The sequence below is a fragment of the Jaculus jaculus genome, chromosome 21 (assembly GCF_020740685.1).
Source record: "Jaculus jaculus isolate mJacJac1 chromosome 21, mJacJac1.mat.Y.cur, whole genome shotgun sequence".
Classification (NCBI taxonomy): Eukaryota; Metazoa; Chordata; class Mammalia; order Rodentia; family Dipodidae; genus Jaculus; species Jaculus jaculus.
In genome coordinates, this window is record NC_059122.1 from 12237651 (window position 1) to 12256495 (window position 18845).

Below are 18845 nucleotides of genomic sequence, written 5' to 3' on the forward strand. Positions count from 1 at the left end.
CCTTGTATCCTCGCTCGCGATTGGTCGCGGCCCCGAGACCCCCCTCCCGGAGCCCCGCGATGGTTCAGCCCGCCGTCACTCAGGCGGGCCGGGCCGGACCATTGCGCCGCGCGCGGGGGAGGCGCGCGCGTCCCGCAGACTCCGGAGCCAAGCGGAGGGATCCCTCTGGAATGTTTCCGCCTGAAGCGGAGCGGCGCTGATTGGCTGGCGCGCGCCGGGAGGACGCCGCTGATTGGCTGTCCCGGATGCAGGCCCTGCCCTCCTCCCGGCGGTGGCAGCAGGGAGCGGCCCGGGCTCCGGAGTTTGCAGAGGGCCGATCCCGGCGCGCGCAGGGCGGTGGCGGTGGCTCAGGTGAGTGTTTCCCCCCCACACACCTTCCTTCCACTGCCCGCGAGGGACGGCTTGTCTTGGAGACCCCCATGGGATCACAGAGTCTGGAGGCCCCGGCCCGTGGGGTGGACGCAGCCGGTGGTCTGGATCGCGCTCGGGATGCCCCGGGGACCCTGTCTAACCGGACAGCTCCCCTGCCCGTTGGTGGCCGGGGGATCTGCGCCTCCTTGCCCAGGGAACGGGCTCCCCCAGCCACGTCCTGTGTCCTTTCCTCCATTGGACACTCCTTGTCCAGGCGGCCATGGGCATTGGATCGCTATTCCTGACCCCTGCCCAGGCACCTCCCCCTCCTCCCCCTCCCTTCCCCCTAAACTGGTAGCTTCCAAACCCTCCCCGGGCCGCGGGGGTGGGGGATGCAGTGAGGATTGAATAATAAATAAAAAAATTTACCACAACAACCACAGTCATGAAAAACTCCACCTCACCCCCCCCACACACACACCCCGTTAGCCTGTCTGGAGAGCTTCCTTGTCAGGCTCTACTACTAAACTTCATTAAAACCCCCTTCTGGGGAGAGGTCCTTAACCTCTTTTATTTATTTATTTATTTATTTATTTATTTTCGAGGTAGGGTCTCACTCTATAGCCCAGGCTGACCTGGAATTCACTCTGCAGTCTCAGGCTGGCCTCGAACCCACGGCGATCCTCCTACCTCTGCCTCCCGAGTGCTGGGATTAAAGGCGTGCGCCACCACGCCCGGTTCCTTGACTTCTTTTAGAAGTGAGGCAGCACCCTAGAGATGTGGAGAGGGACTCGTGTAAGGTCACACAGCTAGCTAGTCAGTGTCACACTGGGGACGCTGTCCCTTTCAAGTTCACGACTTGGATGGAGTCTCCTCCCTTAGACCTGATTGATGCCCGGGGCAACAGGGGGCAGATGTCCCCAACCAGCCCGTAAGCCCATTGCCTGTGTCCACCGCCACCCTCAGACATCTGACCCGCACCTGCTGGTCTGTTTGCTTCCTTCCCTGCACCCACGGGTCACCAGCCACCTGCCAATCATACAGGAAGCTGCCACCTTCATGCCCCGTGCCTCCTGAGTTCTAATGGCAAGGCCGGAACATTCAGAGTCTTCCAACTCCATTCCCTGTCTGCCCACCCTACCCTGGCGTCTCACCCTTTCCTAGACCTAGCCAGAGAAATGAGAGGGAGCAAGGAGACTGGGTGGCCTCGGTGTGCACCTGGGGCAGTGGGCATGTCCCCGCCCCAAAACACCGAGGAGGCCCGAAACTCTCAGGAGCCGGTTTTTCAAGAATGAATCAGAGGCCTCCCGCCCTCCTGGCCAAAGCCATGCCCTGCTGGGAGAGGGGAGGACAGGTGTGGTGGTGTTCCTCACACCCAGAGACACAGGAGCCCCCCACCACGACCACCCTGCCTGGCTTCCTACTTCTGCGTGGCTGTGGGGCGCTAAATTTTCAAGCCCTTCCCCACGCGAGGATTTGGCTCTGGAATTCCTTTCTGCCCCGTGCAGAGAGAAACTGTGGAGGCACTAGAAACTTAGCTCCCCAGCTGGCATGTCGGGGGGGGGGGGGCTGTTTTGGGAATGGGGTGGGAGGGGTGGCTCAGACAGCAGTCACTTGGGATAGAAGATGTTCATTCCTTCTACAGCCCCCTGCTGATGGAACCCAGGGCCATGCTAGACCAGTGCTCTGCCACTGAGCTTCATGACCGGCCCCTACGAGTATCGATTGAGCACACGCTGTGTGCCTGTGGAGGGGGCAGGCGTGGAGAGGTTAACCAGTGAGCCCTGAGTGGATCATACGCAGCGCAGGCTGGATGGAGCTTGGAGTAGCAAAGTTCACACAATGATGAATGCAAAGCCATCATTTTGCAAGTTTGGGTCTTGCAGTAAGCAAGCTAATTTTTTTTTTTTTCAGGGGCTGGGAGAGGGTCTTTTTTTTTTTCTCCTCCTCTCTGTAAGGTGGCATCCTTTTGTAAGATTAAAGGCAGCAGAGTGGTGCCATCTGGTTTGTGTTTTAAAATAGAGACACAAAGTTAAACAACAGCCTGGAGGTTGGATGACAAGATCTGTCAGGATAACATGTAATTAAGTTCATGGGCCTGAGCCCTGTGGACCACAGGGGCTGGTATAGTGGGTTGACGTAAGCAGGGAAGGCTGCCTGGCGGAGGTGGCGTGGAGTAGGCATTGGCAGGCAGAGAGACAGGGATGCTTCTGGGCAAGGGAGGGAAAGACATAGCAGTAACCATGACAAAGACAACTGGGGGCGTGGCTCAGTGGTAGACTGCTGGCCTAGAACCCACAGTGAGGGGCTGGGGGCGTGGCTCAGTGGTACAGCTCCTGCCTAGAATCCCCCAGTGAGGGGCTGGGGTGTGGCTCAGTGGTAGAGCTCCTGTCTAGAATCCCCAGTGAGGGGCTGGGACCGTGGATCAGTGGTAGAGCTCCTGCCTAGAATCCACAGTGAGGGGCTGGGGTGAGGCTCAGTGGTAGAGCCCCTGTCTAGAATCCACAGTGAGGGGCTGGGACCGTGGATCAGTGGTAGAGCCCCTGCCTAGAATCCACAGTGAGGGGCTGGGGTGAGGCTCAGTGGTAGAGCTCCTGCCTAGAATCCCCCTGTGAGAGGCTGGGGGCGTGGCTCAGTGGTAGAGCTCCTGTCTAGAATCCCCAGTGAGGGGCTGGGGGCGTGGCTCAGTGGTAGAGCCCCTGCCTAGAATCCACAGTGAGGGGCTGGGGTGAGGCTCAGTGGTAGAGCTCCTGCCTAGAATCCCCCAGTGAGGGGCTGGGCCTGTGTCTTAGTGGTAGAGCCCCTGTCTAGAATACCCCAGTGAGGGGCTGGGGGCATGGCTCAGTGGTACAGGTCCTGTCTAGAATCCCCCAGTGAGGGGCTGGGGGCGTGTCTCAGTGGTAGAGCCCCTGCCTAGAATCCCCCAGTGAGGAGCTGGGGGCGTCGCTTAGGGGTAGCTCTCTCCTGTCTAGTGTGTGTGAAGCCCTGGCTTACGCCCTGTCACTTTAGGGTCTATTGTAACAGATCCCTTACATGGTGAGTTAAGCACAGCACAGGTCACATGCAGCACAGACTCTTTGGCATCTCATCCCTAAAGGACAGGAATTCTGCTGGTTTTTCAGATGAGGAAGTTGAGGCGCTGGGAAGTGAAGTGACTTGGTTCAGCCCCACAGCTGGTAAGTGACAGGGGTGAGACCTGAATGGAAGCCACCTTGCTTCTTAGGCCATGGAGGGTCACCCATTTCCTCAGTATGGTTTCTCCCTTCACTGGAGAGATACCAGAAGCCTGGTGATGGGTGTGGGCCAGGACGGGAAGGCGGCTGGGGGGTGATGCGCGGGGGTGTGGGGTGGGACGGTGGCGCATGTGCGGTGATGGTTAGCAGCGGGTACAGGCTGTGTGCCAGAGACTGGCCAGGCGCTTGGGCATGGATCCCTGAAAACACAGAGAGGGAAAGTTATTTGCGGGAAATTTACCCAGTAGCTAGGACGGGGACCCACCTTCCAGATAGACACTCTTCTTGTGATTTTGGCTTTTCGAAGTAGGGTCTCGCTTTAGTCCCAGGCTGACCTGGCATGCACTCCGTAGTCCAAGGCTGGCCCCGAACTCACAGCAATTCTGTAGCTCCCGATTGCTGGGATTAAAGGCATGCACCACCCTACCCGGCTCTGATGCATGGTCTTTTTTTAATTCTTATTTATCAGAGAGCAAGAGAGAGAGAAGAGAGACAGAGAGAGAACAAGCATGCCAGGGCCTCCAGCCACTGCAAACAAACTCCAGCCGCGTGTGCCCCTCGTATATCAGGCTAACGTGGGTCCTGGGGAATTGAACCTGGGTCCTCTGGCTTCACAGGCAAATGCCTTAACCACTAAGCCATCTCTCCAGCCCACATATTCTTTTTTTCTTTTTCTTTTTCTTTTTTCTTTTCTTTTTTTTTTTTTAACATTTTTAGGGCTGGAGAGATGGCTTAATGGGTAAGGCACTTGCCTGTGAATCCTAAGAACACATGGTCGACTCTCCAGGTCTCACATAAGCCAGACGCACAAGGTAAAGCAAGTGCAGGGCCGCACACGCCCACTGCACAGGCATCTGGAGTTCCATTGCAGTGGCTCGAGGCCCTGTCACACCAATTCATTCTCTCTCTCTCTCCACACACACACACACACACACACACACACACACACACACATAATTTGTGAAGAGAGAGGGAGGAAGAAGGAGAGAATGAATGACAATGGGTGTGTCATGGCTCCTCCTACTGCAGATAAACTCCAGGTGCATGGGCCGCTTCATGTATCTGGCTCTTTGTGGGCGCTGAGGAATAGAACCAGGCTGGCAGGCTTTGCAAGCAAGCACCTTTACTGCTGAGACACCTCCCAGTCCCCAGTTACTTTTTTATTTTCTCACTCTAGCTCAGGCTGACCTGGAATTCACTCTGTAGTCTCAGGGTGGCTTCGAACTCCTGGTGATCCTCCTACCTCTGCCTCCAGTTCAAGAGTTCGAGGCCACCCTGAGACTAGATAGTGAATTTCAGATCAGCTGAGCTAGATTGAGACCCTACCTCAAAAAAAAAAAAAAAAAAAAAGGTCCTGATACAATGTAGTATGTTCCTTCAAAACTGTTTAAAGGGGGCTGGAGAGATGGCTTAGCGCTTAGCACTTGCCTGTGAGGCCTGAGGACCCCGGTTTGAGGCTCGATTCCCCAGGACCTACGTTAGCCAAAGGCTGTGGCATGCCCATTCTCTCTCTATCTGCCTCTTTCTCTCAAATAAATAAATAAAAATAAACAAAAATAAAAAAACACTATTTAATGGGAAGAAGGAGAAAGAAAAAGCACAAGAACAGTCATGTGCCTCTTAGCGGCGGAGATAAGGTCAGAGGATCACATCACTATGCAATACAGTCACTGTGGACCTCCTGGAGGGTATTTATGCCCATGGTGACGGTGATGACACAATTAGGTGACTGAATCCTTCTGGTTTTGTTTATTTAGACCCAGGATGTCATGTAGTCCAGCGTGGACTCAAACTATCTACATAGCTCAGGCTGTTCTTGAACTTTTAAAGAAGAATATTTTGTTTAACCTATTTATTACATACAGAGAAAGAAGCAGACAGATAAAGATAGAGAATGGGCATGCCAGGGCCTCTGGCCACTGCAAATGAACTCCAGATGCATGCGCCACCTTGTGTGTCTGGATTTACGTGGGTACTAGGGAATCGAACCAGGGTTCTTAGACTTTGCAGGCAAGCACCTTAATCCCTAAGCCATTTCTCCAGCCCTGTTTTTGAGCTTTTGGTAATCCTCCTGCCTTAGTCCCACTGCCTGAGGCCAAGAATGTCTGATGTGTGCCACCATGCCCAGCTAGAAAATAGAAGGAAGCCGGGCTTGGTGGCGCACGCCTTTAATCCCAGCACTCGGAAGGCAGAGGTAGGAGGATCGCTGTGAGTTCAAGGCCACTCCCAGACTATCAAATGAATTCCAGGTCAGCCTGAGCTAGAGTGAGACCCTACCTCGGGAACAACGAAAACAAAAACCAAAAATCTTCAGAGTGCACTAGTGTGTGTGTGTGTGTGTGTGTGTGTGTGTGGTAAATTGACTGAACTGTCATTATGTAGCATCATGTGATGGTCTCTCAGAACAGCTTTTAATGCAGTAACAAACATCCCCAAATAGCTGGCCATGATGGCACACGCCTTTAATCCCGCACTCAGGAGGCAGAGGTAGAAGGATCGCCGTGAGTTCAAGACCAGCCTGAGACTATGTAGTGAATTCCAGGTCAGTTTGAGCTAGAGTGAGACCCTACACACACACACACACACACACACACACACACACACACACTCCAGTATCAGCAGCTAAACTCAGTGTTTGTTTGAAACGAGGTGTTGCTATGCCGTGCCACCATGATCACTTTACAAGGGTTTTGTTTTGTTTTTTAATTTTATTAAATAAAAAAATGTGAGCTGGGGAGATGGCTTAACTGTTAAGGCATTTGCCTGTGAAGCCAAAAGACCCAGGTTTGATTCCCCAGGATCCACATAAGGTAGATGCACAAGGTGGTGCACATGTCTGGAGTTCATTTACAGTGGCTGAAGGTCCTGGAGTGCCTATTTTCTCTCTCTCTCTCTCCCTGCCTCTCTTTTTCCAAATTAAAAAAAAAAATTTGCATGAGAGAGAGAGAGGCAGAGAGAATGTGTGTGTGTGAGGGGGCATGCCAGGGTCATTAGCCACTGCAAACAGACGCCAGATCCATGTGCCACATTTTAGCCTTTGGTTTTACCTGGACGGTTGGGGAATTGAACCAGGGCTGGAGGGTTTACACACAAGGGCCTTCAACTGCTGAGCCTTCTCTCCAGGCCATTCGTTTGCTTTTGTTCTGTTTGTGACAGAGCTTCACTCCGTAACCCCAGCTGGCCTCTAGCTTTCAGCAGTTCTCCTCCCTCAGCCACCTGAGTCCTAGAATTCAGATGTGCGCTATTACACCCAGCTGGTAATTTTCTTTCAAACTTTTATTAACAATTTTCATGGTTATAAAAAACTTTTAAAAACGTCCATGGTAATACTCTTCCTCCCCCCCCCCCACTTCCCCCTTTGAAACTCCATTCTCCATCTCATTCATATATATATATGATTATATATATATATATAATTTTTATTTTTTTCTCAATTTTTATTAACATTTTCCATGATTATAAAAAATATCTCATGGTAATACCCTCCACCCCCACTTTCCACTTTGAAATTCCATTCTCCATCATGTCCCCTCCCCATCTCAATCAGTCTCTCTTTTATTTTGATGTCGTCATCTTTTCCTCCTCTTATGATGGTCTTGTGTAGGTAGTGTCAGGCACTGTGAGGTCATGGAGATCCAGGCCATTTTGTGTCTGGAGGAACACGTTGTAAGGAGTCCTACCCTTCCTTTGGCTCTTAAATTCTTTCTGCCACCTCTTCCGTATTAGACCCTGAGCCTTGGAAGGTGTGATCGAGATGTTACTCAGTACTCCAGTCACTTCTTTCCGGTACTATGATACCTTTTGAGACATCCCAAGGTCACTGCCATCTGAAAGAGAAGATTCTCTACCCAAAGTGAGAGTAGTGTTAATATAAGGTATAAATTAAGAGAAGTGCTTACTGGGCAATTTGATAAGCATAGTATGTACATTTTTCCAGACATCAGCAGATGTTCTACCCTAGGGCTCATGACTACCCCTATTTTAAGTTTTCAGTATCAGGGATGTGTTCCCCCCCATGGAGCTGGCCTCCAGTCCAACTGGAGGGCAGTTGGTTTCCACCATGACAGACCTGCCACTATTGCACCTGTTGGCTCATTTGGCCTGGCTGGCCAATTATAAGGTTTCCATCATATATTTTTTGTTCTTGTTTAAAAAATATTTTACATTTATTCATTTATTTATTTGACAGAGAGAAAGAGGCAGAGAGTGAGTGAGAGAGGAAGGGAATTGGTGCGTCAGGGCCTCCAGCCGTTGCAAATGAACTCCAGACATATGCACCACCTTGTGCATCTTGCTTATGTGGATTCTGGAGAATAGAACTGGGGTCCTTAGGCTTCTCAGGCAAACACCTTAACCGCTAAGCCATCCCTCCAGTCCTTGTTCTTGCTATATGTCCACTGCAGCTTGCCAGAGGTTCCATTTATGATTTTTTTGTTTGGTTTGGTTTTTTGAGGTAGGGTCTCACTGTAGCTCAGGCTGACCTGGCATTCACTATGGAGTCTCAGGGTAGCCTTGAACTCATGGTGATCCTCCTACGTCTGCCTCCTGAGTGCTGGGATTAAAGGTGTGTGCCACCACGCCCAACCCATTTATGATTGTTTTTCTTAGAATATTTTATTTATTTGAGAAAGAAAAAATGCAGATAGATACAGAGAAAGGGCACACCACGGCCTCTAGCTACTGGAAACTAACTTCAGACATATGTGACACTTAGTGCATCTGGCTTTATGTGGGTACTGGGGAATTGAAGCTGAGTCCTTTGGCTTTGCAGGCAAGTGCCTTAACCACTGTGGTGGTTTGATTCAGGTGTCCCCCATAAACTTAGGTGTTCTGAATGCTGGGTTCCCAGCTGATGGAGATTTGGGAACTAAAGCCTCCTGGAGGCAGTGTGTTGTTGGGGGCGGGCTTATGGGTGTTATAGCCAGTGTCCCCTTGCCAGTGTTTGGCACATTCTCCTGTTGCTATTGTCCACCTGATGTTGGCCAGGGGATGATGTCCACCCTCTGCTCATGCCATCGTTTTCCCCTGCCATGATGGAGTTTCCCTTGAGCCTGTAAGCCAAAATAAATCCTTTTTTTCCCCCACAAACTGCTCTTGGTTGGGTGATTTCTACCAGCAACGCGAACCTGACTGCCACAACCACTAAGCCATCTCTCCTGCCCTCCATTACGATTTTTGTTTATTTTTGGTGAGTGTGTGTGGAGGTCAGAGATAACTTTTGGGTGTCATTCCTAGCTTTCTGCCTCATTTAAGGTAGGGTCTCGCTTTCTCTCTCACTGCGGTTGACTGCTGTGTTCACACTCATCAGCATGACAGGATGACAGACACTCGTCATACCAGCTTTTTATTTATTTATTTTTTTTTTGCAAGCAAGGCACCTTTAACCACTGAGCCATCTCCCCAGGCCATCAGCTTAAAATGTGTACTGTCTCTCACTGTCTTCCTCTTTCTTTCTCAATAAATAAATAAATAGGTTTAAAAGGGTCGGGCATTGTGGCTCATGCCTTTAAAATATATATATATATATATTTATATATATATATAAAGCCAGGCGTGGTGGCACAATTCTTTAATTCCAGCACTCGGGAGGCAGGGGTAGGAGGATCACCATGAGTTCAAGGCCACCGTGAGACTCCATAGTGAATTCCAGGTTAACCTAGCCTAGAGTGAGACCCTACCTCAAAAAAACAAAACAACAAAAAATATATACGTATATATACATACATACATATACATATACATATACATATACATATACATATATGTTTTTAATTTACTTAGAGAGAATGGGCATGCCAGGGCCTCCAGCCACTGCAAACAAACTCCAGATGCATGAGCTCCCTTGTGCATCTGGCTAACGTGGGTCCTGGGAAATTGAACCTGGATCTTTTGTCCTTACAGGCAAATGTCTTAACCGCTAAGCCATCCCTCCAGCCCGGAACAAGCCTTTAATCCCAGCACTCGGGAGGCACAGGTAGGAGGATTGCCGTGAGTTTGAGGTCACCCTGAAGACTACATAGTGAATTCCAGGTCAGCCTGGGCTAGATCGAGACCCTACCTTGGAAGAAAAGAAAAGAAAGGGGCTTAGTGGTTATAGCATTTGCTTATAAAGCCAAAGGACCTAGGTTCAGTACCCCAGGACCCACATAAGCCAGATGCACAAGGTGGCACATGAGTCTGGAGTTCGTTTGCAATGCCTAGAGCCCTGGTGAGCCCATTCTCTGTCTCTCTCTCTCTCTCTCTCTCTCAAATAAATAAATAAAAATAAAAATATTAGAACGAAAAGAAGAAAAAATATACAGCTAGGTGTGGTGGTGCACGCCTTTAATCCCAGCACTCAGGTACAACAGTAGGAAGATTGCCGTGAGTTCAAGGCCAGCCTGGGACTACGGTTAATTTCAGGTCAAGCCTGGGCTAGAGTGAGACATTTCCTTGAAAAAAAACAAAAGCAAAAACAAAAGTACAAAGTACAGGAAAGGGCTGGAGAGATGGCTTAGTGGTAAAAGCACTTGTCTATGAAGCCTAAAGACTCAGGTTCAGTTCCCCAGAGTGTAAGCCACATGCACAAAGTAGCATACGCATCTGGAGTCCGTTTGCAGTGGTTGGAGGCCCTGGTGCACCCATTCTCTCTCTTAATAAATAAATAATAATAATAAATACAGGAAGGTGTGCACAACTTTGCACATACACTACATTTTTTTCTCATTTATTTTTTAGAGAGAGAATGGGCGCACCAGGGCCTCCAGCCACAGCAAACGAACTCCAGACGCCTGCGTCCCCTTGTGCACCTGGCTGACGTGGGTCCTGGGGAATCCAGCCTCAAACCAGGGTCCTTAGGCTTCACAGGCAAGCGCTTAACCGCTAAGCCGTCTCTCCAGCCCTTATTCTTATTTATTTATTAGAGAGAGAGAGAATGGGCGCACCAGGTCCTCCAGCCACTGCCAATGAACTCCAGATGCGTGCGCCACCATGTGCATCTGGCTTATGTGGGACCTGGGCAATCGAGCCTTGGTCCTTAGGCTTTGCAGGCAAGCGCCTTAGCCGCTAAGCCATGTTTTATATAAGCATCTGGCCCTGGGTGGGTACTGAGTGACAGACACATGCGTCCTGCTAAGACTGGGCTGTGGCCCGGTGGGACAGCTCTTGCCCAGCGTGTGCCAACACTGCCCCCCAAAACCAAAGAAGACACACTTTGGATCTCTATGGTGGTGACCGGGAGGGACCTCAGGCTGCTGTCGAACCCTCAACCCCGCCTCTCTCTCTCTCTTACAGATACCCCAGGCCGGGTCCCCGCACCTCCCCGCTCATGCCACTGGGACTGGGGCGGCGGAAAAAGGCCCCTCCTCTGGTTGACAATGAGGAGGCCGAGCCGGGCCGGGGCGGGCTGGGCGTGGGCGAGCCGGGGGGGGCCGCTGGGCAGCGGTGTCGCGGGGGGACCCCAGATGGGCCTGCCCCCGCCTCCCGCCGCCCTGCGGCCCCGCCTGGTGTTCCACACCCAGCTGGCCCACGGCAGCCCCACCGGCCGCATCGAGGGCTTCACCAACGTCAAAGAGCTGTACAGCAAGATCGCCGAGGCCTTCCGGCTGCCAGCTGCCGAGGTGCCACTGGGGAGCGGGCACCCGGGGCCCCTGACAGCCGCCCGCAGGCCCGGGCACGCTTAGTGCTCGGGCGCGGGGACTCAGGCGCTCCAGTCGCAGGTGCCACAGAGTACCCCCCCCTGGACTGGGGTCCCAGGAGGCATTGGGAGGCCTGCACCCCAGTTCATTGGGGAGGGGACAGGGGAGCTGGAGGTCAGAAGCAGGAGCTTGTCCCCATGGTCCTCAGGGGCACCAGGCCTGGGGGAGAGAAGGGCCAGCAGGGGCAGAGCCAGGATCTGGGCCTGTTCACCCATGGCATGGCATTTATTGAGTACTTACTGCATACCATGGTCTGCTCCCTGGAAGCGGCGCTGAATTCTTTTTTTTTTTAATTTTTTTAAATTTTTAATTTTTTTAAATTATTTATTTATTTGAGAGCAACAGACACAGAGAGAAAGACAGATAGAGGGAGAGAGAGGGAATGGGCACGCCAGGGCTTCCAGCCTCTGCAAACGAACTCCAGATGCGTGCTTCCCCTTGTGCATCTGGCTAACGTGGGACCTGGGGAACCGAGCCTCGAACCGGGGTCCTTAGGCTTCACAGGCAAGCACTTAACCGCTAAGCCATCGCTCCAGCCCACTTTTTTTTTTTTAATTAAATTAAAAACGATTCTTTCATGGAAGTTGTTAAAAATTTTTTTTTGAGAAAAAAAAATTCTTTTTTAAAAAAATATTTCATTTATTTATTTGAGAGGCAGAGAGAATGGGCATGCCAGGGCCTCCAGCCACTGCAAATGAACTCTGGACACGTGCGCCCCCTTGTGCATCTGGCTTACATAGGTCCTGGGGGCATTGAACCTGGGTCCTATGGCTTTGCAGGCAAATGCCTTAACGGCTAAGCCCTTTCCCTGGCTCTGATCCTTTATTTTTCTGTTTGTTTTTTTTCGAGGTAGGGTCTCACTCTAGCTCAGGCTAATCTGGAACTCACTATGTAGTCTCAGGCTGTCCTCAAACTCATGGTGATCCTCCTACCTCTGCCTCCCTAGTGCTGGGATTAAAAGTGTGTGCCACCATGCCAGGCTAAAACTTGATTCTTTTTGAGGTAGGGGTCTATGTGTCCCAGGCTGACCTGGAAATCATTTTCCTGCCTCTGTCCCAAGTGCTGGGATTATAGGCATGCATTACCATCTATGGCTAGCTAAAAAAAACAAACAAACAAAAAAAAGAATTGAGAAAGAAAAATTCTTATTTATTTTATTTGAGAGAAAGAGAGAGAACAGGCTCACCAGAGCCTTCAGCCACTGTAAATCCTGATGTACATGCACCTTCTGCATCTGGCTTACATGGGTCCTGGGGAATCAAACTTGGTTCCTTTGGCTTTGCAGGCAAGTGCCTTAACCCCTAAGCTATCCCTCCAGTCCTTTTTTTTTTTTTTCTTCTTTTTTCTTTTTTGGTTTTTTGAGGTAGGGTCTCATTCTAGCTCAGGCTGACCTGGAATTCACCATGTCGTCTCAGGGTGGACTCGAACTCACAGTGATCATCTTACCTCTGCCTCCCGAGTGCCGGAATTAAAGGCATGCGCCACCACACCTGGCTTTAATTTTTAGATTTTATTTATTTGCAAACAGAAAAGGGATGGGTTTGCCAGGGTCTCTTGCCACTGCTAATAAATTCCAGATGTATATACCACTTTGTGCATCTGGCTTTATGTGGGTACTGGGGAATTGAACCCAGGCCATCCGGCTTTGCATGCAAGTGCCTTTAACTGCTGAGCCATCTCTTCAGCCATCCAGTGAACTTTTTAAAATATATTTTTATCTTTATTTAGTTATTTATTTGACAGAAAAAGGGAGAGAGAGCAAATGGGCGCACCAGGGCCTCCGGCCACTGTGAATAAACTCCAGATGCACGTGCCACCTTGTGCAAATGGCTAATGTGGGTTCCTAGGGAATTGAACCTGGGTCCTTTGGTTTTGCAGGCAAACTCCTTAACCGCTAAGCCATCCCTCCAGCTCCCCCCCACCCAGTGAATTTTTGCCAGAGGTCAACCTTAGTTATAGCAGAGCTGATATACTAGTGGGGGCCCCTGCTGTAACGGGTTTGGGGGGGTTGTTTGTGACCAGGCCCGGGGATAGGGACACCTTTCCAAATCTCCTCTCCCAGGGGTTAGGACGAGCATCTTGTCTTGTCTCTGCAGGTGATGTTCTGCACCCTCAACACCCACAAGGTGGACATGGACAAACTACTCGGGGGGCAGATCGGGCTGGAGGACTTCATCTTTGCCCACGTCAAGGGGCAGCGCAAGGAGGTAGAGGTGTTCAAGTCAGAGGACGCGCTGGGCCTCACCATCACGGACAACGGGGCGGGCTACGCCTTCATCAAGGTGCCGGGGATGGGCAGGTCTGCCCCCAGCACCCATCCCCTGCAGATTGCAGGGTTCAGGTGGGACCCAAGCTGGTGCTCCCAACGCCGACCCGTCCTCCTCCTCCTCCTCCTCCTCCTCCTCCTCCTCCACAGCGCATCAAAGAGGGAAGTGTGATCGACCACATCCAGCTCATCAGTGTGGGTGACATGATCGAGGCCATCAACGGGCAGAGCCTGCTGGGCTGCCGGCACTACGAGGTGGCCAGGCTGCTCAAGGAGCTCCCTCGGGGCCGCACCTTCACGCTGAAACTCACGGAGCCCCGCAAGGCCTTTGGTGAGCCGCCAGACACTGCCACCTGGTCCAATCACCACCCCACCCCATACACACACTCATCCCCCCCATATGTGCATATATACCCCCCCAACACACACACCCAGATGCCACCCGAGCTGCAGTACCAGGACCCTCCAGTAGGGGGCGGGCCAAGCCCGGGCCCCCAGGGCAAAGTGGGCAGCCCCACCCCGCTAGAGCCGGATGCTGGCCGGTGGCCCAGCCTGGAGGAAGTTGCCCCCACACCCAACTTGCAGGAGCCATTAGCCCAGCCAAGCGCCCCCAACCCTGGCCAGTTCCCCCACCACCATCACCACCACCACCACCACCTCAGCCCAGAGAAGTGAGGCTTGGCTGCCCTGTGCCACCCCCCCCACCCCCCCCCCCCCCACGTTTTCCACCTGGCTTCACTAACTCTCAGGAATGGGCCCTGAGGCCCCTGGTATGGAGGCTGGAAACGCGAAAAGCACTTCCCTGGGCAGGTAGGGCTAATCTCAGACGTGCACGTACACCACTCTGACCCTTGGAGGAGTTGGCCAGGGTCCCAAGTGCGAACCGCCACCCCCACCCCCCCAATCGGGCTCTCACCCCCTGGAATCGACTCCATCCCCTCCACTCTTGTCTAGTTTTACCCACGCCTGACCCTCGGTCCCCCGTCTCTCCACCCCCCTCCATCCTTGCCAAGCCCTGCCCACTTTGGATGGAGCCCCCCACTCCACAAGCTTGGAGAACTTGGGGAGGGACTGTGTCAAGCCCAGGGCACCTGTCCAAGGAACTGAAATCTTGCCACTCTCACCTGGCGCAGACATGATCAGCCAGCGCTCGGCCAGCGGCCGCCCTGGATCGGGTGCCCAACTGGGCACTGGCCGAGGGACCCTCCGACTCCGCTCCAGGGGCCCTGCCACAGTGGAGGATCTGGTGAGTGAGCCCACAGGGTCGGGGGGGGGAGGGGGGAGCGTCACAGGTCTGTTAACGGAGGGACTGAACAGCTGCACTAGTACTCCGTGTTCTGCAACTGCCTCTGGGCAAGCAGGCCTCAGACTTCCTGCCAGAAGAGACCTGTGAATTCATGACACCACGTTGCACAGACCTTCCTCTCAGGGTAGACAGGAGTGAAAATACAGCCACGCTTGATGACACACACCTCATCCCAGCTGCTTGGGAGCCTGGGCCAGGAAGATTGCAAGGCTCATCTGAGCTATATAATGAAACCTTGTCTCAAAAAAACAAACAAACAAAAAAAAAATATATATATATATATATGTAGGGTTGGAGATCTGGCTTAGTGGTTAAGGCGTTTGCCTGCAAAGCCAAAGGACCCCAGCCAGGTTCGATTCCCCAGGGCCCATGTAAGTCAGATGCACAAGGAGGCACATGCATCTGGAGTTCATTCACAGTGGCTGGAGGCCCTGGCGGGTCCATTCTCTCACTCACTCTTTCTCTACTTCTTTTCCTCTCTCTCAAATAAATAAATAAAATATATATGTACACACACACACACATATATATACATACATACATATGTATATAATCGGCTGGGCATTTGGGAGACAGAGACAGGAGGATTGCTGTGAGTTCAGGGCCACTCTGAGACTACATAGTGAATTTCAGGTCAGCCTAGGCTAGGGTGAGACCCTACCTCAAAAAAACAAATAAAAGGCTAGGCGTGGTGGCACACACCCTTAATCCCAGACTTTGGGAGGCAGAGGTAGGAGAATCACCGAGAGTTCAAGGCCATCCTGAGACCACATAGTGAGTTTCAAGTCAGCCTGGGCTAGAGTGAGACCCTATATCGAAAAACAGAACAAACTATATATATATATAAATTATGTAAAAGTCAGTCCAGCGTGGTAGCCCATGCTTGTAATGTCAGCTACCTAGAAAACTGAGGCAGGAAGATTAAGAGTTTGAAACCAGGCTAGGGTGACTGTTCAGTGGTTAAAGGAGCTTGCTTGCAAAGCCTGCCAGCCTCGGTTCACTTCCCTAGAACCCATGTAAAGCCAGATGCACAAATAGGTACATGCTTCTGGAGTTTGTTTGCAATGGTGGGAGGCCCTGGTGTGCCCATTCTCTGTCTCATTTTCTGTCTTGCAAGGCTGTGGGTTCTATTCCCAGCATTGCATTAAAAAAAAAACAAAAGTGGTTACCCACACCTTTAATCCCAGAACTCAGAAGGCAGAGGTAGGAGGATCACTGTGAGTTTGAAGCCAGCCTGAGACTACATAGTGAATTCCAGATCACTCTGAGCTAGAGTGAGACTCTCTACCTCGAATAACCAGAAAAAAAAACAAAAACAAAAAGAACCTGTGAAGGCTCAAGAGATGGCTCAGTAGTTAAAGGAGCTTGCTTGCCAAGCTTGATAGCCTGAGTTGACTCCCCAGTACCCATGTAAAGCCAGATGTACAAAGTCGTCTGGAGTTCATTTGCAGTGGCTAGAGGCCCTGACACACCCATTCTTTCTCTCCCACCCAAATACGAAATATTAATTTTTTTCTCTTCAAAATGGTTTTATTAATAACTTCTGTGATGAAATAATTTTTTTAAATTTATTTTATTATTGTCATTTTTTGGATTTTCGAGGTAGGGTTTCACTCTAGCTCAGGCTGACCTGGAACTCACTATGTAGTCTCAGGGTGGCCTTGAACTCAGAGTGATCCTCCTACCTCTGCCTCCCCAGTGCTGGGATTAAAGGCATGTGCCACCACCCCTGGCCTTTTTAAAGAAAGAGAGGGGGAGAGAATCGGCATGCCAGGGCCTCAGCCACTGCCACTGCAGTCAAATTCCAGACACTTGTGCCACCTAGTGGGCACCTGTGACCTTGCACTTGCCTCACCTTTGTGCGTCTGGCTTACGGGGGATCTGGAGAGTCGAACGTGGGTCGTTAGGCTTCGCAGGCAAGCGCCATCTCTCGCGCCCTGAAATAACTTTTTTGTTTTGTTTTGTTTTTGGTTTTTCAAGGTAGGGTTTCACTATAGCCCAGGCTGACCTGGAATTCACTATGCTGTCTTAAGCTGGCCTCGAACTCACAGGGAGCCTCCTACCTCTGCCTCCCGAGTGCTGGGATTAAAGGCTCATGCCACTACGCCCAGCTTAAATAAATATTTTTTAATTATGACAAGGCACCTCCTCGGGGAATTTAATATATATCATGCCAACTGTTGGCCCTGTCCCCGTTCTCCTCCTCCCCCCCCACCCCCCCCCGCAGCCCTCAGCCTTTGAGGAAAAGGCCATTGAGAAAGTCGATGGCCTGCTGGAGAGCTATATGGGGATCAGAGACACAGAGCTGGGTAAGTTGGGCTCCTGAGCCTGGGAAAGGTTCCGGGTCAGCGTGCTTTCCAGGTTCTCCCCCAAGCCGCCCACCGCGCATCCCTGTAGCCCTTGAGTCCCCCGTGCATGCACATGTCCCCTCCCTTGACAGCGGCCACCATGGTTGAGCTGGGGAAGGACAAAAGGAACCCGGACGAACTGGCCAAGGCCCTGGACGAGCAGCTCGGCGACTTTGCCTTCCCGGACGAGTTTGTCTTCGACGTGTGGGGAGCCATCGGCGATGCTAAGGTCGGCCGCTACTAGGACGCGCACTGGACCCCGAGGTGACAACCAGGCCGGGCCTGGAGAGGGCTTCCAGCGGGGGACTCCGAAGCCGGGACCCGAGCACCCGGCTTGGGCCTGGAGCTCAGCAGAAGATTGTCAAAGAGGCGGCACTTGGCCCCTGCGCCCCGCTCCGATCGGTACCACCACCTTCCCCGGTGCCCAGCCCAGCTGGGGTCCCTGGTCGCCCTTGGGATCCCCACCTACCTCAGCAGAGTCAGCTTGTAGGGAAGAATCGGCCCCCCCCCCCCCCCCCCCCCGGCAGCCTCCTCCACCCGCACCACTTTTCCATCATCCGCTGCCAGACTCTTGCGTCTCCCTTAGGGCCGCGGTTCTGTTTGGAGGCCGTGCCTCCTTCATTTCTGAGCTGGACATGCAGAAAGGAGGCACCCCCTTAGCAAAAGGCAATAATAATAATAATAATACCTGTCCCCACCGGGAAGAGCCCCCCCTCCGTTGGATTCTGTTACCTTCCCACTTGAGAATAGACTGCTGTGAACCCCAAGATGCCACCATCACCCCTCACGCCGCGGAGGGAGGGAGGGAGGGATGAGTGAGGCGGCGGGCTTTCGTATCTGAATTCTCTGTCCTGGACATAAAGACTCGATCTGTTATTGGACCTGTGTGGCTTTGGGGGAGAAGGGGGTGGGGTGGTGGTGGTGGTAGCTGGGGTTGGGAAAGAATGCAGCAGCTGAAATGTATCTCCCCGGCTCCAAATTGAATTAGGATCTGGCTGGGTTCACCGCCCCCTCCCACCGCCCCTGAGGGAGATCCTGGCTGCGGGCCACCGGGCTTCCAGGCATAGCCTGAGATTCCTGGCTGGCTTGGAGTTCCAATCTGCTTTGACCTATCGAGGGTCTCTCGAGCCCCCTGTGAAATGGGGAGACTGGCGGGCCCCCTGCTCTGGGGGTAACCCCCTGGCCCACCCTGCCCCCACCCCAGGGGGTGCTGGTTCTGCATGGAGCATGGGGGTGCACCCATGGTGCAGTCGCTGGGACATAAACCTGTTGGACTTGTTTTGACAGCCCGTTACATCCTGCAGGATTGAGGGGATCAAGGAAGGGCTGGGGTGGGACCCTGGCCAGACCTGGAAGAAAGGGAAAGGATTGGAGCGAGGGGAGCCAGGCCAGAGGTCTCCTCAGGAATGTTTGGGGGCAAGCCCAGCTGGAATGCTGCTGCTGGGGCGGTGGGGGGGGGGGGCGAGGCCGGGTTGGGCTGTCGCCCCTTTTCCAGCAGGCGGGTGCTGAGACAGAGGGGGAACGGGACTGTAGAAACCTGTGGTCACTGCAGAGAGCCACTGGGTGACTGGTCATGCCCGGGCACTTGGGAGTGTTGGGGATGGAACCTAGGACCTCATACACGCTAGGCAAGAATTCTGCCAAGCTACATCCCTAGCTTTTTGT

At 52.4% G+C, this 18845-nt stretch overlaps 1 protein-coding gene across 1 annotated transcript; it reads left to right on the top strand.

Moving 5' to 3' along the window:
* The first annotated feature begins 258 nt into the window (after window positions 1-258).
* Gipc1 (GIPC PDZ domain containing family member 1) lies at window positions 259-18056 on the top strand. The gene is given in 9 exon segments (XM_004672972.2): window positions 259-351; window positions 3474-3527; window positions 10857-10986; window positions 10988-11182; window positions 13357-13542; window positions 13677-13857; window positions 14660-14772; window positions 17060-17141; window positions 17273-18056. Coding segments are annotated over 7 exon segments (1005 nt in total). The 5' UTR covers window positions 259-351; window positions 3474-3527; window positions 10857-10890; the 3' UTR covers window positions 17425-18056.
* Window positions 18057-18845: the final 789 nt, after the last annotated feature.